Here is a 21,985-nt window from a genome sequence, read left to right as displayed (position 1 = left end):
CTAATTTTAGACCATATTCCATCAGTACCCATCTCCAACCCACTAGGTATATTATGCTTGTTAGTCAAAATGCCTAGTATAACTTATTTTTTTCAACTCCAATGCACTAGGCATATGATTAGGCATTTTAGCTCAACTCACATTCACTAGCTACATGTAGCTAGCCTTCAAGGCTAGGCAAAATGTATTTAATCATTAGGATCATTTCCCTCCATCTTGGTTGCTGATGTGTCATTTTATAAAATTAATAGTATTTAGATGAATAGCTAAAATAAAGAGCATGGTTGGAGTAAAAACATGAAATAGTTGATAGACAAAATAAAATATATACTTTATAGTAATGTTTAAATAGGTAAAATGCCTATTACCGTTGGAGATGCTTATAAGGGATAATTTTATAAAATTACACACTATTTTTACTTTGATTTTGAACAGGACTATTCGAACTAATATTTATATTAATATATATTTTCACTATCACATTTTGTTAGTAAAATGAAATAGTGAGAATATATACAAACATAAAAAGATATATTAACAAAATGAGACGGTAAAAATATATAATAGTATAAATAGAAAATATAAAAACAATTTGAAATTTATACTACTGACTGTTTACTTCTCAATTCCGTAGTCGTTTTAAATCCTGCCCAACCACCTCAACCAAAATTAATTAGTATATTTTGTAAAATTTGAGGGCTGCTGTGGATGTTGGGGAAATTTATACTTTTGATTGTTTTTTTTTTTTTTTTGGTTACAGGAAAATCCTCCCACTTTCCCGCAGATTCAAGGCAGCGCCCCGAGGAGATTACCAGGGGGGAAAATTAAACCCACACTAAATAGCTAATAAGGCATCCTTGAGGTCAACCTCCTAACCAACTGTGCTACGTCCAGGAGATTGGCCCAAAGGAGAGTTGAACCCAAGACCTAGGAGCTTAAACACCAGGCCCTTACCAAGTTGCCACTCACCCCTGGGTTACTTTTGATTGTTTACTCCTCAATTCCGTAGTCTTTTTAAATCCTACCCAACCACCTCAACCAAAATTAATTAGTATATTTTGTAAAATTTGAGGGCTGCAGTGGAAGTTGGGGAAATTTATACTATTGATTGTTTACTCCTCAACTCCGTAGTCTTTTTAAATACTGCCCAACCAACTCAGCGAATTGTTTTTCTCAGGCAATTGTAAATATATTTTTTTGAACCAAATTGTCTCGCAAAGAGTGTTTTCAATTATTTTATTAGAATTTTATGATCACCACTTCAATTAATTTGACTTAATTTAAAAAAAAAATAAATAAATAATCCAAAACGACTTGCATTAAAGATTGTTTTATTTATTTATTTATTTATTATTATTAGGGTGAAATATCAATAAATCTCAAAATGTGATCTTTCGAACTATTCAGTCTTCTCTTTTTTCTTATGAACTCAAAGGTCCCATCAAAGTAGAAATTAAATAAAGAGTAGTCACTTACACGTTTGGGTTTAATTTTTAAGACATAAAAGTGAATTTCTCCAAATATAAAATTACACATTTGGGCAATTCGCATTACAGAAGTTTTGGATTTTCTCTCATTCTAAAACAAATCTCACATTACGAACAAAAACGTGACACTCCAATGTAACATTTCAATAATATAGCGATCCCGGTTGTCCCTTTACTGTTCTGTTATATTTCGGACTCGGTTCCGTGAAGTTGGTAGTTGTATCTATCTTGTTGTCGTCCTTCAATTCCGCTTGTTTGAGTTTTAGGATGTTTTGGGCAGGGTTGTTACAGGTTGGTTAGGCCTTGGTTTTAATTCCTTGTTGCCCAGTTTTTAGGCGGTCCGCTTGAGCGGGTCTTCTTGCGCTCGAGCAGGGATCTCACACCTCCAGTATTTCGTATTCCTGAACAACTTCTGCCGATGTGATTTTTACGCTCGAGCGGGTTTCTTTACGCTCGAGCGGTAGCGCTCGAGCGGGTCTGTTGGCGCTCGAGCAGATAGCACTTTCCGGGTATAAGTTCTGGGAGGGGGAAATCTACGCTCGAGCGGATTGGTTTTCGCGCTCGAGTGGAAGTGCTTTGTTCTTGTGTCCTGGCGCTGAAGCGGGCCTCTTTGCGCTCGAGCGTGTCAAGATTTTTGTTCTTGACGCTCGAGCGTTGTGTTCTCCGCTCGAGCGGGAATGTCGTATATCAGTTGGCAGCTGGGCAGTTTTAAATCACTTTTTCACATTCATTTCTCTCTCTTACTTTTCCAAACCTCCATTAGAGAGCTTCTCTCACTAGAACTTCAACTTCTCTCTAGGTATTGATCTAGCTAGGGTATTTTCCTCACCTTTGGTCTTTACAAAAGTTGGGTTGATCGTCGAGAGCTTTCCTTTGATTCAAAAATTTCGAGTTTTGGAGCACGTTGAGTTCCGTCATCTTCTTCCCTTGAGCTCCGAATTTGAGGTAGGGATTCCTACTCACTCTTATGGTCTTTGACATAGATTTTTGGTTATTTTGATAAAGTGTTGAAGTTGGGTGATTTTGGGACTTAGGGTTTCAAAATGTTAAAGGAGGGGTTTATTATTTTGATTTTAAAATGAGTATTTTGGGTTTCAAAATAGTGGTGTGGTTGTTGGTTGATGAAAAATGGACCATTGGGTCATTATTGGAAAATAGGGGAGAATGCCCTAATTTGTATATAAATTAATTGGTATAATTAATTTGGGAAGGTTATGGATTTTATGAAATTGAGTTGTAAATAATGAAATTGGTTCATTATGTGATGAAATGGTGGAGTTGGATTTATTAATCGCTCACTCTTGAAAACATTGATATTTTGTCTGTTGAAGCTTTTATTATCTGTTTAGAAATAATTGCTTGGGCTACCGGTGGAGGGTAGTTTTGATTGTTGTAGACAATGCATGATGATTAGACAAACTAAAACTAATCAATTGGTTATGTCATAGAGTATGACAGTTGATAGAATACATTAACGTTATGTATTGATTGATTGTGTATATGACTTATGTGTATATACATTGTGTATGTGGGAGGAGATAGGGGATGTACTCCACGGTTTAGGGGAAGATAGGGGATGTACCTCTAAACCGGATGTTATTTGGGAGGAGATAGGGGACGGACTCCACTGATACAGCTCATATGCTTGTCAGATAATGTGATGATACAGCTCATATGCTTATCTATGGAAGTGTTGATACAACTCATATGCTTATCATTGGATGTGTTGATATAGCTAATATGCTTATCTGTTGAAATGTGGATACAACTTGTATGCTTATCTGTTGAGATGTTGATACAACTAATATGCTTATCTATTGTAAAAATGGAAAATGTTTAATATGAGTTATGGTCTCATACAAGTGGGTGGCCAGGTTCTGAGCCGTTGGTGTAAATTGTGAAATTGTTATGGCATTAAATATGAAATGGAAATGGATTATGAACTGATTGGTGAAAATTGAACATTTATCAATTGCTAATGTCTTAGTTATTGCTCATACTGTGTTTAGCATATCTCTACTGGGCGTTGGCTCACCCTATATGGGACATTATTTTCAGGTATAGGTAGCATGCCACCTCCAAGGACATAGCTTGGATGATGATGAGAGTTGAAGACTCTTTTGATTGTTTTATTTGTATTACATGTATATCAAGCCAAGGGCTTATTTTGTATAGAGTTAGTACTCTTCTTTTGTGTAACCAAGTGTTGACTTGGAAAGTTGTAAGCCTATAGGGCATTTGCTTTTATTGTTAACATGTAATACCGTTGTAAGAACTACTCTGATGAATAGAAATGGTTAGTTTCTTCGTATCAATGCATGTCTAAAGTGATGGATTTATGTATTTATTTTAGGGCGTTACAACTTGGTATCAGAGCTTACCGGGTTCGAATACTTTGGGTACGTGGGAAGTGATTAGTTTCACAATGGGTTTGTCTCGCTTGTTAGAGACTTAGGTGTAGCGTCATATGCTCTGTGTTTAAATTGATAACATGCTTATGTGTTTATATGGGTATGGGATTTAATTTCTAGGATGTTGATTGGATCCTTGGGTTTCTGGGAGTCTTGTTGGAAAGGCACTTGATCAATGCTATTTCTAACCGGAACTCTAGTAACGCCTTGGGACTATCATTATCCGGAAATGAAATTTGTAATTGCTTACGTGATTATGTGCTTACGTGGAGTGAATTACTGTTGTCCATGCATTAGGACGCGAGTGTTATAGCTTCGGTACATTTGTGAATGTGCTAATAGTCTTGGTTACCTTTATTAGGATGTCAGGAGGAGGGCGTGGTAGGCGTGGCAGGCATGGTAGGCGGGAGATGCCTTTACCGGGCGACATTTCGGCAGTGCAGGAGGGAGTTGGTCAGGCCAACGTGGCCGAGCCAACGGGTCAGCAGACTATGGGCGCCTTGGCTCGTGAGATAGCGGGAGCTTTGGGTATTCTCAGAGCTGAGAATCAAGTTATTGAGGCAGGACCTTCTTTCTTGAAGAGGGAGTTCTTCCGGTCTAATCCAGACGAATTTGTTGGGGGATCCGAAAGAGCCGCTTAAGGCTTACGAATGGTTGGAACAGATGGAGAAGACGTTCGAGATGCTTGGCATCGAGGACGGGGCTTTAAAAATGACCTTGGCATCTTTCCAACTGAAAGGGGATGCGGGTCAGTGGTGGAAGTACGAGAAGGGTCGTGTTGGTGGTGTGTGGGAGGCTTTTGTGAATACCTTCCAGGAGAAGTTTTCGTCTTCAGCTGCTAGGGAGAAGCTAAGGGAGCAGTTTTGCCAGCTTAAACAACAGGGCTTGTCAGTGGCCGAGTTTGAGGCTACTTTTACTAGTCTGTCCAGGTTTGCACCTGAACTTGTGGCGTCCGAGGAACGCCGTTGCTTTGAGTTTGAGCGGAAGCTGAGGCGTGGGCTCAAGTTGAGGATTGGAGGTTCATTTATCCGGGAGTATAGACGTCTGGTTGATGCTGCAGCTCACATGGAGCTCATGATGCAGGAGGAGGATGAGGGGCAGAGAGGCTCCAAGAGGAGCTAGGATGGTCAGAGCGATGGCAGAAGACAGAGGGGTTCTAACCCTCAGCAGTCTCAGGGTGGTTTGGCTAGATCGACCTTTCTAGTGCCAAGTGCAGGCTCTGGGAGAGGTAGTCAGGGAGGCCTGACTTGTTTTGCATGTGGCCAGCTGGGTCATAAGTCTTCGGTTTGCCCGCTGAAGGGCGGAGGTCAGAGAGCTGCTTCTTCTTCAGCTAGACCACAGAGTCAGAGTTTGGACAGGGGACAGCCCTTATCTTGTTATCAGTGTGGACAGCCTGGGCACCTGAAGAGGTATTGCCCACAGTTGGGTGCCACATCGGGGGCGTATGGTTCTAGGCAGACGCAGGGTTATCAGCCAGCTTAGTCTGTGCAGGCCTCGAGGGCCAATCCGGGAGCTTCGTCATCCCAGTCAGTGCAACAGTCTTTTGCTCCTAGAGGTGAGCAAGTGGACCAAGGGCCTACAGGGCGCGTGTATGCTGTTACCGCGCAGGACCTAGTACCGGCTCCATCAGTAGTGAGAGGTACCTTTCTGTTTTGCAACTCGGTTGCTAGTGTATTGATTGATACGGGTGCATCTCATTCTTTTGTATCTGCTGCATTTGTATCTGTGTTGGAGTTGGAGTTAGCACTATTAGCATCTCCTATTTGTGTAGTATCACCTGTTGGGGGTGAATTGATTTTGAAACACGGATGTAGAGGTTGTGATATAGAGGTCGCCGACTGTAGGCTTCCTTTTCCCTTTGTTGTTATGCCCATGAAGGGCTTTGATGTTATTTTGGGTATGGATTGGCTATCGTCATACTGGGCTGTTATTGATTGCTACCGCCAAAGGGTCATAGTTTGTACCTTGAGCGGGGAGTGTTTCCATTTCTTGGGGGATCGGGTTGGTAGTGTGTTGCTACCGATGTATGAGTGGTCTACTTGCTAGTTTCATGAGTGGTGAGTGTGATGAGACCCAGATTGTGTTACCGAGGGTGGTTTGTGAGTATTCGGATGTTTTTCCCGAGGACTTTGTTAGTTTGCCACCTCACCGAGAGATAGAGTTCTCTATTGATTTAGTGCCCGGCACGGCGCCGATTTTTATGGCACCTTATCGTTTTGTCCCAGCCGAGTTGAGTGAATTGAAGACTCAGCTTCAAGAGTTGTTAGATAAGGGTTTTGTTCGCCCTAGTGTTTCGCCGTGGGGAGTACCAGCCCTCTTTGCTAAAAAGAAAGATGGTGCCTTGAGATTGTGTATCGACTACCGGAAGTTGAATCGGGCTACGGTCAAGAATAAGTACCCTATGCCCCGTATAGATGATTTGTTTGACCAGTTGAAGGGTTCCCGTTGTTTCTCTAAAATAGACTTGAGATCGGGTTCCACCAATTGAGGGTCAGGGATGAGGATATCCCGAAGACGGCATTCCGTACGCGGTATGGCCATTATGAGTTTCTGGTGATGCCCTTTGGGCTTACCAATGTGCCAGCAGTCTTTATGGACTTGATGAACCGGATCTTCCGGAAATTCTTAGATCGCTTTGTGGTCGTTCTCGTGGACGACATTCTTATCTATTCGTCATCTGAGGAGGAACACGAAGAACACTTGAGAGCGGTGCTTGAATTACTTAGAGCCCATAAATTGTATGCCAAATTTGGGAAGTGTGAGTTCTGGCTAGAAGAAGTCAAGTTCTTAGGCCATGTGGTATCCGGGGAAGGGGTGTCTGTCGATGCATCCAAGGTTGAGGCAGTGCAAGATTGGGCACAGCCTAAGAGTGTGTTTGAGATCCGCAGTTTTCTGGGATTAGCTGGGTACTACCGTCAGTTTGTGAAAGATTTCTCCAGGCTAACTTCGCCATTGACTAGATTGACGCGGAAAGGGGTCAAGTTTGTGTGGAGTGAGACTTGTGAAAAGTCGTTCCAAGAGTTGAAGGTTAGATTGACTACCGCTCCGATTTTGATTATTCCGGAGAGAGGGTTGGGTTATACGGTTTATTGTGATGCCTCACGAGAGGGTTTGAGTTGTGTGTTGATGCAAGAGGGAAAAGTGGTAGCTTATGGCTCTCGTCAGTTGAAAATACACGAGAAGAATTACCCTACACACGACCTAGAGCTAGTGGCAGTGATCTTTGCCTTGAAAATTTGGAGGCACTACCTTTATGGTGAGAGGTTCGAGGTGTTCTCGGATCATAAAAGTTTGAAGTATCTGTTTACACAAAGAGACTTGAATTTGAGGCAGAGAAGGTGGATGGAGTTCATTGAGGACTACGACTTTGAGTTGCACTATCACCCGGGAAAGGCCAATGTTGTGGCCGATGCCCTCAGTAGGAGATCCATTAGTGATGTGGCCTGTATAGCCATCCGGGAATGGGAAATGTTGGGTGCACTAGGTGAGTTTGATTTGCTTCTGGGCGAATCTGTTGAGGCTGCGACCCTGTTTTCTGTAGTTGCGCAGCCTACACTTGTAACTCGAGTGTTAGAGGCACATAGAGGTGACCTTGAGGTAGAATCCCTCCGAGAGAAGATCTCCAGTGGAAAGGTTGAGAAGGGTTTGACGGTGTATCCCGACCTGAGTGTGAGATACCGAGACCGTTTGTTTGTGCCGAAGTCTTGCCGAGAGGAAGTACTTCGAGAGTTTCATCATTCACGCCTTGCGGTGCATCCGGGAGGCACTAAGATGTATCGTGACTTGGGTCGCCAATTTTGGTGGCGGGGTATGAAAAGAGATGTGGCGGTTTTTGCATCAAAGTGTCTTACTTGCCAGCAAGTGAAGGCTGAACATCAGAGGCCAGCGGGTTTGTTGCAACCCTTGCCTATTGCCGAGTGGAAGTGGGAGCATGTCACTATAGACTTCGTTGTAGGTCTTCCAAGGACTCAGCGGGGTAGTGATGCTATTTGGGTGGTTGTAGACCGGTTGACTAAGTCAGCGCACTTTATTCCCATACGCGTGAGAGATTCGGTAGATCATCTTGCCGACTTGTACATTCGGGACATAGTGAGATTGCACGGGGTCCCAGTGATGATCGTCTCAGAAAAAGATCCTCGTTTTACTTCTAGGTTGTGGCAGAGTTTACAGAGTGCCTTGGGCACTAAGTTGACCTTTAGTACGGCTTATCATCCTCAGACTGACGGGCAGTCCGAGCGTACTATTCAGATCCTTGAGGATATGCTTCGAGGTTGTGTCCTTGACTTTAGTGAGACGTGGGAGAGGCACTTGTCCTTGGTGGAGTTTGCCTACAACAACAGTTTTCAGTCTAGCATCGGTATGGCACCGTTTGAGGCCTTGTATGGCCGACCGTGTAGGTCTCCGGTTTGTTGGGCCGAGGTGGGTGATGCACCTTTGTTGGGTCCAGAGTTGGTTAGGGAAACGACGGAGAAGGTTGAGCTTATCCGTAAGAGGCTTGTTACAGCCCAGAGTCGCCAAAAGAGTTATGCCGACCATAGGAGGAGGCCTTTGGCATTTGAGATAGGTGATCATGTTTTCTTGAAAATATCACCTAGGCGAGGTTTGATGAGGTTTGGGAAGAGTGGGAAGTTATCCCCTCGGTTTATCGGTCCCTTTGAGATCCTTGAGAGGATTGAGGAAGTTGCTTATTGTTTGGCTTTGCCACCACAGTTGTCCGGGGTGCATGACGTATTCCATGTTAGTATGCTTCGGAAGTACGAGCCGGATCCATCCCATGTGTTAGATTGGACCGACTTAGAGGTAGATGAGGATGCCTCGTATGAGGAGAGACCGGTTCGGGTCTTGGATAGGCGGGATCAAGTCCTGCGTGGCAAGACTATCCCCTTGGTAAAAGTTTTGTGGAAACATCACGGAGTGGAGGAGGCCACTTGGGAACGTGAGTTGGAAGTCCGTGAAAAGTATCCGGACGTGTTCATTGATATATAATCACATATTGTAATTTTGTAATACTGATGAACCTTAAGAGCATTAAATATGTCTTAAGTTGTGGAACATTGTATATGTTTTGGTTAATGGAAGTTTGTTTTAACATTGCGTATGTTAAGTATATTGTGGAAATGCAAGCATAATATTAATGTTGCATGTGTTAAGAAATTGTGAGAAACAGGTTGAAATTGGTAGATTTCAAAGGAATGCATGTTGATAATGCAAGTTGTTATGTATAATGTGATTTGCCTCTTGAAAAGAGATGGGATTAACCGGTAATGGGTCGGGTTGTTTAATATTATGTTGTAATATTGTTGAGAATGGAGAAAACCTGTTTTTGAAAAGCTTGTGTTTAATTTCGGGACGAAATTCTTTAAGGGGGGAGGTTATAGCGATCCCGGTTGTCCCTTTATTGTTCTGTTATATTCTGGACTCGGTTCCGTGAAGTTGGTAGTTGTATCTATCTTGTTGTCGTCCTACAATTCCGCTTGTTTGAGTTTTAGGATGTTTTGGGCAGGGTTGTTACAGGTTGGTTAGGCCTTGGTTTCAATTCCTTGTTGTCCAGTTTTTAGGCGATCCGCTCGAGCGGGTCTTCTTGCGCTCGAGCGGGGATCTCACACCTCCAGTATTTCGTGTTCCTGCAAAACTTCTGCAGATGTAATTTTTACGCTCGAGCGGGTTTCTTTACGCTTGAGCGGTAGCACTCAAGCGGGTCTGTTGGCGCTCGAGCGGGTAGTACTTTCCGGGTATAAGTTCTGGGAGGGGGAAATCTACGCTCGAGCGGACTGGTTTTCGCGATCGAGCGGAAGTGCTTTATTCTTGTGTCCTGGCGCTCGAGCGGGCCTCTTTGCGCTCGAGCGTGTCAAGATTTTTGTTCTTGACACTCGAGCGTTGTGTTCTCCGCTCAAGCGGAAATGTCGTATATCAGTTGGCAGCTGGGCAGTTTTAAATCACTTTTTCACATTCATTTCTCTCTCTTACTTTTCCAAACCTCCATTAGAGAGCTTCTCTCACTAGAACTCCAACTTCTCTCTAGGTATTGATCTAGCTAGGGTGTTTTCCTCTGTCACGACCCAAACCCGGCCCTATGGGTTTAGCACCGTAACCGGCCAGTAATCCGGGATTACCAAAGGCCTGCAGAACAGTAATACAGTAAAACAGAGTACAGGGCCTGGCGGAAGCCAATACAGTAAGTAAATAATGTCCATTGAGCTGTGACAGTCTATATGCAAAAGACTTTTCATACATTATACGCAAACAGTACAGAACAGTATGCACAATATCTACAATCATTCAGACTAGGGACTCAACCCTAGGTAGCAGTATAGTAAACATTCAGTCTATACAGAACAGTACAGTCTATACAATAATCCCAACAGTATGGAGACAGACGGGGGAAAACAAAACACCCCAAAGCCATAGCATGGCAACTCGGAACCTCGCAGTGAGGCACGGTAGTTGGCTTGACAAAACTGGAGTTACCCTGACGCTCCTAGCCGCGGTCTGGTGCCTGTACACCTACATATATATATGAGCAGTGAGCTAAAGCCCAGTGAATAACATAATGCGTAAAGAGGTTAAGAATGAATGTCCTTACAGTATGAAAACAGTTCATTTAAACAGTATTCAGTCAATCAGTCAGTATAGTCATATGTGGTACACCCATTAGCATAACAGTACAGTAAACAGTAGGTCTTAAAAGACCGAACAGTAATGATGGCCATCAGTCAGTAAACAGTAGTGGTTCCAACAAGGGAACCGACAGAGAATTCTGTCGCAGTAACAGTAAACAGTAGGTGCTAAGGATGCCACAATACAGTTCAGAATATAGGACATACATTCATTCAGTTAACAGTAATCAGTTCAGAAAACAGTACAGTTCAGTTGTTCAGAAGATAATCATTTGTGAACATATCTTTACACAATCGTTACTCACAGAGTTCGGGCTACAGTATGCTAGAGCGTGTCTCCCCAGTCGCCAACCCTACATAGTTAACAGATTGAACACACTAAGCTACACAGTTGGGAAAGATAATAACTTAATCCCTAATGCCTCGGTGTGTTCTACATCTATATCCTCAACAAGATGTCTTAAACTAGTCCTAAGAATGCCTAGAATGGGATGAGGATGCAAAGATGCACATTTAAAAGCATTTTCAGAAAAACAGAGTCCCGCTCGAGCGCAGGTTTCCCCGCTCGAGCGGTCATGCAACAAAGGTACACGCTCGAGCATAAACTTTCTTGCTCGAGCGTACTGTAAAAGTACTGGATGGGTGAAATCTCCGCTCGACGTCCGCTCGAGCTTGAGACACATAACTCCGCTTGAACGCCCAATCCTCCGCTCGAGCGTACTGTAAAACAGTGCAGAGATACTGGATGCTCGGATTCCACGCTCGAGCGCCACTTTCCCCGCTCGAGCGGAAGTGTAAAATCTGGGAATTCCAGATTACACCTCCAAGCTCAAACTCACATTCAAATGCATCAAAACCAATCCTCTTAGGCCCATTTTCTGGAAAACAATTATAAACACATAGAATAACATGTTTCAAAGCTCAATTTTAAGAAATCAAAGCCCAAGGGTGTTTAATTCAAACTCAATTTAAACCATTTTTCAAGCACAAGATGAACATGCAAACAGGCATGAATTCAAACCATTTTGAAGCTCCAATTTGATGCTCTAGGGAGCCAATTGATCCAAAAACAAGTTGAAAACATGGACCATTACAAAATTATGGACATGCATGCACCATTTTGCCATGAACTCAACTCCAAATTCAACCAAGAACACATGCAAGCATGAATTATGCTCTATATCAACATGTATGAACTAAAACATGACTTAGCTCTACAATTTAACATGGACCATGCAAGAATTAGTTCAAACACAAGAATGAGAAGGTGAAATTCATACCTAAGTTCCTTGAATGCAAGTCTAGAGGTTCAATTTAGCAATCCACACTTCAATTAGCAAGCAATTCACCAAGCAATTCAAGCCAATTCAACAAAATGAACTCAATTCTCTCCTCTAGTCTCTCTCTAGTCGGCAAGGCAAGGAAGAAGGCTGAGGAAAACGTTTTTGGCTCAAGTATAATGAACTCAAAAGTGTATAGGTAGTGGCCCACTCAAGGGCAAGGTTGTAATTAAGGCCAACTCTGTATTTTATCAATATTTAATCTAATTTAATCATACCTAATCAGTTTTCAAATAATTATACCATAAAATCACATTAATTATGACGATCATAAAACACCAATCAGTTTCTAATTCGGCCGTCGATAAGGCCTTCAATTAGCGGTTTAAACACAAAGACATGAACAGATAATTAATCAATCAAACAGATAGAATATGCAACACAATAGATATACTTGGCTAATTCAGTTTCAATTTCAGTCAGTCAGTTCAGTATTTCATTCAGTTCGATTCTCAGTCATAATCAGTTCAGTTTAACAGTAATCGGTGGTTATCGGTAGGCAGTGGTGAGGGTTATTACATCTTCACCTTTGGTCTTTACAAAAGTTGGGTTGATCGTCGAGAGCTTTCCTTTGATCCGAAAATTTCTTGTTTTGGAGCACGTTGAGTTCCGTCATCTTCTTCCCTTGAGCTTCGAATTTGAGGTAGGGATTCCTACTTACTCTTATGGTCTTTGACATAGATTTTTGGTTATTTTGATAAAGTGTTGAAGTTGGGTGATTTTGGGACTTAGGGTTTCAAAATGTTAAAAGAGGGGTTTATTATTTTGATTCTAAAATGAGTATTTTGGGTTTCAAAATAGTGGTGTGGTTGTTGGTTGATGAAAAATGGACCATTGGGTCATTATTGGAAAATAGGGGAGAATGCCCTAATTTGTATATAAATTAATTGGTATAATTAATTTGGGAAGGTTATGGATTTTATGAAATTGAGTTGTAAATAATGAAATTGGTTCATTATGTGATGAAATGGTGGAGTTGGATTTATTAATCGCTCACTCTTGAAAACATTGATATTTTGTCTGTTGAAGCTTTTATTATCTGTTTAGAAATAATTGCTTGGGCTACCGGTGGAGGGTAGTTTTGATTGTTGTAGACAATGCATGATGATTAAACAAACTAAAACTAATCAATTGGTTATGTCATAGAGTATGGCAGTTGATAGAATACATTAACGTTATGTATTGATTGATTGTGTATATGACTTATGTGTATATACATTGTGTATGTGGGAGGAGATAGGGGATGTACTCCACGGTTTAGGGGAAGATAGGGGATGGACCTCTAAACTGGATGTTATTTGGGAGGAGATAGGGGATGGACTCCACTGATACAGCTCATATGCTTGTCAGATAATGTGATGATACAGCTCATATGCTTATCTATGGAAGTGTTGATACAACTCATATGCTTATCATTGGACGTGTTGATATAGCTAATATGCTTATCTGTTGAAATATGGATACAACTTGTATGCTTATCTGTTGAGATGTTGATACAACTAATATGCTTATCCATTGTAAAAACGGGAAATGTTTAATATGAGTTATGGTCTCATACAAGTGGGTGGCCAGGTTCTGAGCCGTTGGTGTAAATTGTGAAATTGTTATGGCATGAAATATGAAATGGAAATGGATTATGAACTGATTGGTGAAAATTGAACATTTATCAATTGCTAATGTCTTAGTTATTGCTCATACTGTGTTTAGCATATCTCTACTGGGCGTTGGCTCACCCTATATGGGACATTATTTTCAGGTACAGGTAGCATGCCACCTCCAAGGACATAGCTTGGATGATGATGAGAGTTGAAGACTCTTTTGATTGTTTTATTTGTATTACATGTATATCAAGCCAAGGGCTTATTTTGTATAGAGTTAGTACTCTTCTTTTGTGTAACCAAGTGTTGACTTGGAAAGTTGTAAGCCTATAGGGCATTTGCTTTTATTGTTAACATGTAATACCGTTGTAAGAACTACTCTGATGAATAGAAATTGTTAGTTTCTTCCTATCAATGTATGTCTAAAGTGATGGATTTATGTATTTATTTTGGGGCGTTACAAATAACGTAACACTCCAATATGACTAAAAAAACTCCTTAGTATACTTTTTTTAAACGTAACACAAAAAAACTCTTTAGTATATTTTTTTCAAATGTAACATTCCAATTAATACAAACCCAAATGTAACACTTCAATGTAACACACAAAACTATTAAAAAACTTTTTAGTATACTTTTTCCAAACATAACACTCACAGTTTGAAATTATATATTTGTCCAAAACTTACTAAAGAATTTTCGTACTCCTTTTGAAATGGTTTGAAGAATCCCACATACATTAAAAAGTTTTTTTATGTGTTATATTGGAGTGTTACACTAAAGAGTTTTTTTACGTTTAAAAAAGTACACTAAGGTATTTTTTTGAAGTGTTGTATTGGAGTGTTACATTTAAGAAAAGTATACTGATGAGTTTTTTTAGTGTGTTATATTAGAGTATTACAGTGGAGTGTTACAATTTGAAATTATGTATTTGTCCAAAACTTATTAAGGAGTTTGTACTCATTTTGAAATGTTCGAAAAATCTCACATCCTTTTGAAATGTTTGAAAAATCTCATATTTTAAATCATTTTTGTATCGCTTTTGGAATGTTTAAAGAATATCACATTTCAAGTTATTCCAAATAAAAAAGATTTCCTTATAAAAAGTTATTCCAAATTTGATTCTTATAGATTATGTATTTTATGTTTCTAGCACAAAAGAAAAAAAAACAAAAAGAAAAAAAAGAAAACATAATAGAAATAAGGGCATAACCGTAAACCTAATTTTCAAATAATATATTAAATCTACATTTTCAAAATCAATGGGACTAATTGGTTTATAAATAATAATAATAAAAAAAACTCGGGGACTAAATGGATTATTATTCCTTAAAGTGGGATTTATAGGTAAATTTTTCTTATTATTATTATTATAAAAAAATTAAAATTAAAAAAAAAAAAAATAGAAGAAGAAGTAGTGAGGTTTGATGAACTCAGTTAACGTGTAAGCTTACTTTTTGCTTTGTGTTGGCATAGATGTTTTTGTGCAAAAAAGTCAAAAAAAATTAATTGAATGAGGTTGTTTGGTGAAATTTATGAAGCTACTTATAATTTTTATTATTTTGAAAACTTATGCAAGAATGTTTGCTTGAAATGCCCAATGTCTTTCAAGTTAAATAATTGGATTTTATCATTTTGACCTTCACAAATGTAAGAATATTATTTAAATAAAAAAATAAAAAAGATGAAAATTATAAAACATTGAAGGTAATTTCATCATTTTTTAATGAAAAGTTAAATGAGTTATAAACGTTAAATTGTCACCAAACAAAATAGGAAAATGGGTGAGAACAGACCATACTTTTTTTATTGGACTAAAGAACTCAGATATCATCCCCAAAAAAAATGTATTGACTCCACTCAAAACTATTTTGGACAAATTAAAAAGTGTATTTTGTATACACGTAACCAAAATCAAATTCAATAAAAAGTGGGCTAAAAAATCCTCATGTCAAATTAGTAAGCTATTTAACCCAAACTTTTCACTTAAATTTTTTTTATCGGCTTTAAAAGCAAAAGGTTAGGAAGCCATCCTTATAGAGTCACGAGTAAAATGAATTTAAACTATTAATTATTATTTTTAAATAAATTTCAAAAAAAAATTCTGAATTTATAATTTTACTTTTAGCCATAAACAATCAGAAAAATAGTATCAAACATTTTAAGATGATTAGTTAAAAAAAAACCATTTTAAGATGAGTAGGCTCATTCAAATCAGATTGTGAATTTAATTGTGAAAAAATACGCAAATGGGCCACATGTGCATTTACATTTCAGGCGAGAACACTCATAGCAAGAAAATAATGCATAAAATAATCAAAATGTATCCCAACTTAACGTTCTTCAAAATTCATGTAGTTAGTTCTAGAAACTCATTAACGTATATGCATGCACAGTGTGGTTTGGTGCAGTTTAAGGGTAAAAGCACTACAGGAAACGGGGCCTACTGCAATGTTTTTTTTTATGGCGTTTAGGGAAACGCCATTAGAGATTAATTGAACACAACATTTTCTTTGATCACAGTGAAACGACGTCGTATTGGGTGTATATATTGACACCGGCCAACCTCCGTCTCTCTCACTTTCTGTCTTTTTCACAACTCAGTCTCTCTCTCTCTCTCTCCCCCTCTCTCTCTCTCCCAAAACCCCCAATTTGAAGCTCTAACTCTAGCTCTCTCGATTTGAAGCTCTAGCTCGCTCGATTGCAGATTTTGCATTGTATATTCATCGAACTCTCTAGCTGTTCTTCATCGATCTGTCGCTGGAGGGCTTTGATCAGTCTCTTCATCGAACTCGAACTCAAACTCGATCTGTTCTTCATCAAATCACAGATCCAAAATCGATATCATTCTTGAACCAAATTGATCTATGTTGCTCTTATCTCAGGTGCATTTTTCATTCTCTTAATCGGTGTTCGAGTTTGAACCAGATCGATCTCTGTTGCTCTACTTTCTCATTGTCGAATCTGCTGATTAACTCTCTAATTTTTTCATTCTCAGATTAGATCAGATCAGATCGTTGAACCAGATCGATCTCTCTTGCTCTGCATCTCAGGCACCTGAGGAGCTTCCAAAGAAGAAAAAGTTGTTCTTTGCTCATGCTGCAGAGAATTGGGATGCTGAATTCTATGCCAAAGTCAATGACGATGTTTATGTAAATATTGATTTGTGATCGATCCATGCATTTCGGTGATACTTTTGTTATTAAGGATTGAAACTTGAGTGTAATGCATTGTGAAGTTATGATTTATTTTTTTGGTGCAGATGCCCTGGGAAATTCACTTGCAGCTCATTTAGACAAGCCTCGTGTATATGTTGGGTGTATGAAATCAGGCGAAGTTTTCTCTGAACAGTAAGCTTGGTTAACAAATTTAACTCAATTATGAATGGCTTACAAAGTGATAGTTTGCATGTAGAATTTGAATTTCATTTTTTTCTACATTATTTACAAACTTGGTTTTTTGTTTTTTTTTTTGTTTTTTGTTTTTTGGAATCTAGCAGGAGCCACAAATGGTATGAACCAGATTGGTGGAAAAATTTGGGGATGGGAAAGTGTAAGTGTTACTTTATCTGATTAAGGCTCGTAATTCAATTATGTAGAGGAAATTTCATTACATTTCATAATTCTAATATTTATAATTTCTTATACCTGGCATGTCATAGGGGAAACAATTTTGTGAGTTAAAATCTCTGAAAAAATTCTATTTTCCTGTATATTGGCCTAATATGCCCAGCCAAGAAAAAAAAATGTATACGTAAATTTTGGAGAAGTTGCCTTTAGTTGGTTAGTTTACTCATAGGTGTACATTAATTTGAGCATTTTGAATGATCAATGATATGATAATTATAGATCAAATTCCCATGTGAGTTTAATTCTTAAATCACTCTATAATTCTCCATTGCACAGTTTCATGTTAATTTATACCAAATCCTTGATTCATTAAACTCAATTTGTGCCAATATGCTTAGTCTTACTAATTTGTGTATTAGAATATATTTATGAAATTCTATTTTCCTGTGTATTGATCTAATATATTACCAGCTGATTCTGCCCAACCAAGAGGGAAAATATGTATATATACATTTTGAAATTGTTGAATTCAGTTGGCTAGCTTACTCATAGGTCACAGGTATACGTTAATTTGAACATTTTGAATGATCAATGATATATCAAATCTCTCGTGTTAGTTTCGTTCTTAAATTGCTCTAGAATTCTCTATTTCACAGTTGCATGTTAATTTATATCAGTCCTTGATTCATTAAACTCAATTTCTGCCAATATTTTTGGTCTTACAGCATGATTTATCTAACAGGTACTTCCGCCATGCTTCAGGTGAGATGGTTGTCCTATCCCAATCAAATGATAAGAACTACACTTTTGAAGCAGGGAATGGGTTTTTGTTGTCTGTCATGCAATTCTGGTATCAAATTACTGATGTTTTGCTGAATTATACACATGTAAAATCTGTTTCTGTTAGCAGATTGGGTTGAAGTTAAAGAGCTCGTCTTAGCTATTGATTTTTAACTTGGTTTTGCCTCCTTTATATGGTCAGTAATTTAGAATTGAGATTTATTTAAGAGGGCATATATATAATTTTAGAGGAGAAAATTGGATAACATTTTCAAGCTGAAATTCTTTGGCATTTTGATTAACTAGATGATGATTGCATGTGTGTGTCTCTAGTTTTGTTTGCTAAGAGAAGGATAAGGAGAATAAGAGGAATGGTTCTTCTTCCTCTGTGTTTTGTATCTTTTTTCCTATAAGTACACTAATTGGTGATTTACACATGATTAGGTAAGAGGGCTACTATATTTTATTACTAGATAAAGTGCAAATGGTGGAAGTTGCAAAATCATATTCAAGAGAGGGGATGATCTTTGGCAGGACCAGTTGGTAGATTAAGTAGTTTGTTCAGTAGATGTACGTCTTTTCTTTCTTCCCTTCTCTGTCTCTCACAGACAAACATGCATGGGAGAGGTGGGAGTGGAAAGAGGGTGATCAGTTGATTTGATATATTGATTGTGGTCGCTGTAGGTTATTCAAATGGTATTGTTTATGGGTCGCTTGATCTGCATTTGACTCCATACAGGTCCTAGCAACTGGACATGATGAAGGCATGTTGGAATTTATACCATCTAGTTCTTTAGCATAGGTATGAGATGCTTCTGTTGTAGTGCAAGAGCAACAACTTATAGTTACGTAACAACTTATAGTTACAGTTCGCATAGTTCTCATTGATAATTGAGTTGCAAAGCGTCATCATTATCACCTTTATATTAACAGATTCAATGCTTAATTCGGTTGACATGCATTTAGTTCTTCTTAACATTGATTATTGTTATTTAGCTTCTCAAAAAATTGAAATTTGGAGTTTCAAGTATCCTGGTCTAATGGAATCATACTTTCAATTTCAAGGATGACATGGTTTTTTTCCTTTGCTTAAAGTATTAAGTTGTTCATCCCTGAAGGCCTACTCATATCTGTGCAAATTACTTTTTTGTGCAACTATGTCTAGTGCGTTTCTAGTTCATTAGGAAAATGGCTTTGAGAGGAAAGTCATGCTAATAGAATACTTTTTGGCATTCCATTTCTATTGTAAATTTATATTACAAGGAATATTGATTACTTTGAGGAGTATTAGTTGCATTAAAAATGAAAGGTTTATGGGTTCTAAATTTTTTGTATGATGTATATCTATTGAGGACGTTTTGTAACTAATTTACCTATATGATTGCATGTGCCACCAGATAGGATAAATTGCAGTGTCTGATCACAGTGTTTGTGATTTCCTACAATATTTGATGATTAAAGTGGGTGTAGTTTTAGCTTTGTTGTGGATTGTCACAAATACCATGTTGCAATGGGTTCAATAGAGGTTAATCCTTTTGATTCCAGATACTCTCAGAGCACCGAAGTATTATAATCTTCTGATCCTGAAAAAGGCATTACTTGTTTATTTAAAGAATATAATGGTTTATTTTTGTATGACCATGTTTGTGATTATATCTTTATAGCTTCAAGAGAAGTTTCGGTTGGACTTGGACGATGAGGAGTGCATACATTTTTTCTAGGATCTCATCAATGAGAGTGTCAAGGCTTTGTTCCCTCAAATACATCGATGGGCCTAGCACTAGCGTTGACGACCACGAAGTAAGGAGTTATTCATGTCTAAGTTAGCTTATTATAATTTCCAGGTTGTTTGTGTTTTTGTTGCTTAGCAAACGATCAATCTGTTCAGGTACTAACTGGAACACACTTAAATCATGTTGAAATTGGGTTTTTATCAATTTTACTGAAAACTAGTTTTGGACTTCAGTTGGCTGTCTCTATGGCATATCCGCTTCCCTCTCTCGACATCTATGGATTCATGCACCATGGTAGGTAACAATATTTTGCTCATATACACCTTTATCACTGTTTCAAGACTAAGAATTAAAAGTATAGAATAATTTAGTGGATTGAAAATTTTAATGTTCTATTGTTCTTTGAATTTTATTACTATGCAGGATAAAAATCCCATACCCACTACAATGGGGCGCACCTACTTTTAACGCAGGTCATCCTTTTGGGATGATGGCTACTGTATTAGTCTCCATGATTGAGATAATTTTTTACACAAAAAAAATCAATCAAGTATATTTTTATCAGTGATTAACACAAATATTCATATTGACAGTCAACTGGAGCGTTTAAGGTTGCGTCTCGTCTAGCAAGTGCCACGCCACCTCCTGCTCGTGTTCTTAGCTGTGGTATTGGTTGGCAGGTCTGCAAACTACACAAATCTTGAAATTTGGTGAAATAAAAAATAAAAAATAATTTGTTATTTGGTATTTGGTATTTGGTAAAAAGAAAAATAATTAACTCGTAATCCATGTTGCAATATATTGACACAGAACTTCATCATACAGGGAATTGGGATCCTTTTCAATGGACGTTTTGGGATAGTTACAGGATCTACAGTTTCTGTGTAAGTACTAACAGAGACTCTTCTATTCAATCCTTTGTTCTTGAACACTGTTCTGGTTGGAAATGGATGCTGACAATTTTATTTTGAAAAAAACTAGAGAAAATGTAGGTCTTCTTTGAACGGCTTGCTTTGGAAGTTGCAGGGTCGTACAAATTTCTTTTTTCCATTTGGCTTCTACTTCATTTCTCTTTTCCGTTTCCTTCTTTTTGTGCATTTCACTCTGTGTTCCTAGAGCCTCAGACCTTGTTATTTTCTTTGATTTCTTGGTTCTTTTAATTTTTGGTGAGAGCAGTTTCAAGAGTGTGGCTTGAAATTGAATTTTTAGTGATTTTTTTCCGCCAAGTCACAGATTGTACATACTATTGCTCTTGTATATAGGTAGTAGATTCTCAAGCTTTTTTCTTAGTTAAATTCTTTGGCCCAGTGTTATGTCATATTTTGGTTAAATTCTTTGGTTGTGTTCTGCTATATTTAAGTTACATTATTTAGCTGTGTTGTGCTAGATTCAGAACACCCTCCCCCCCCAAAAAAAAAAGATGGCGTTTTTGAAAAAATGCCACTAAATGACGTAATCATGTCATGTGACGGAAAGGAAGCAGCCGTCAATGTTTTTGCAACGTTTTTTAAAACGCTGCCTGATGTTTTTAGCGACGTTTTTAAAACGTTGTAAAGCTATTACGGCGGCCGTGTCAGTGATGAAAATATTAAACGTCGTTGTAACTTATGATGGCATTTTTGAAACTTAAAACGCCGCTAAAAATCAATTTTCCTGTAGTGAAGAGAAACAACGCGGCGGCGGGTATCAGATTGACAAATTTGTCATTAAAAACCATTATTTTTTCATCAAAAACCAGTCGAGTGGTTTGCAAATAATGGAGGGTTTTGACTTGGCAATTCAAGCAGATTAGCGGATTAGAAAAAACTTGATACAAATTACTGAACTTGAATCAAAGATTAAAAAAAACCAATTTATAAATTACCTAAAGTAGTCGAAATTAAAATAGATGTTCATTCACCTAAGACCATCTCCAATGGTTACTCAAACCTTTCAAATTTGATGAAAAGGAGCTATTTTTCTGCTCCAACGGTTGCATCAAATAGGTATCAAATTAAGAATTTCATTTTTCTTTCATCAAACTGAGGACAAATGTGTCTTTCATCAATCATTGTCGTTGCCAAATGTCCCCTCGGATGTCATCGGGCGAACATTCGCCGGTCGTCCACCCAGTCGGTCGGTGTTCTAATAAAACTTCAAAATCCTCCATTGGAGCACTTGATATCAAAGGAAATTTTTACTCAAATTAATGAAAAAATTGATGCACCGTTGGAGATACTCTAACATTTAACATTGACAAACTAGCAGATTAAAAATCAAAAATCCAAACAATTATACAATAACAATCCAACAAGGCTACACAAAGGTTGATGATGGATGATGCAGCAGAAGGGTTGGATCACTCTGGAACCGGATTCGATAAACCAAACTCAACTCAACTCAAAACTAAAAAGAGCTATTGCTGACACCATATTTTATTTTTTGCCGATTTTGGCCTGTCAATAGGCCAA

General features: G+C 38.3%; 1 protein-coding gene across 26 annotated transcripts; it reads left to right on the top strand.

Annotated features, from left to right (window-relative positions):
• Nucleotides 1-16,066: 16,066 nt before the first annotated feature.
• Nucleotides 16,067-20,866, top strand: LOC114302575 (nucleobase-ascorbate transporter 2). 26 transcript variants are annotated; one of them, XR_014333408.1, is made up of 11 exons: nucleotides 16,067-16,338; nucleotides 16,452-16,640; nucleotides 16,716-16,803; nucleotides 16,953-17,005; nucleotides 17,765-18,604; nucleotides 19,467-19,602; nucleotides 19,769-19,829; nucleotides 19,959-20,008; nucleotides 20,129-20,215; nucleotides 20,361-20,419; nucleotides 20,517-20,837. XR_014333408.1 is itself a non-coding variant. In XM_082875213.1 (11 exons), exons 7-11 carry the CDS (start codon nucleotides 19,571-19,573, stop codon nucleotides 20,649-20,651), a joined length of 378 nt encoding a protein of 125 aa, XP_082731339.1. In that variant the 5' UTR covers nucleotides 16,067-16,338; nucleotides 16,452-16,640; nucleotides 16,716-16,803; nucleotides 16,953-17,005; nucleotides 17,765-17,784; nucleotides 18,542-18,604; nucleotides 19,524-19,570; the 3' UTR covers nucleotides 20,652-20,837. The 26 variants fall into 26 exon arrangements, 14 of the variants coding, with proteins under 14 accessions (XP_082731339.1, XP_082731337.1, XP_082731335.1 ...); XR_014333407.1 differs by having other exon boundaries at nucleotides 19,691-19,829; XM_082875213.1 differs by lacking the exon at nucleotides 19,959-20,008 and having other exon boundaries at nucleotides 17,765-17,784; nucleotides 18,542-18,604; nucleotides 19,524-19,602; nucleotides 20,346-20,419; nucleotides 20,528-20,837.
• Nucleotides 20,867-21,985: the final 1,119 nt, after the last annotated feature.

The sequence above is a fragment of the Camellia sinensis genome, chromosome 6 (genome assembly GCF_055761805.1).
Source record: "Camellia sinensis isolate YWXY chromosome 6, ASM5576180v1, whole genome shotgun sequence".
NCBI lineage: Eukaryota > Viridiplantae > Streptophyta > Magnoliopsida > Ericales > Theaceae > Camellia > Camellia sinensis.
This window is presented reverse-complemented; position numbering and strand designations above follow the sequence as displayed.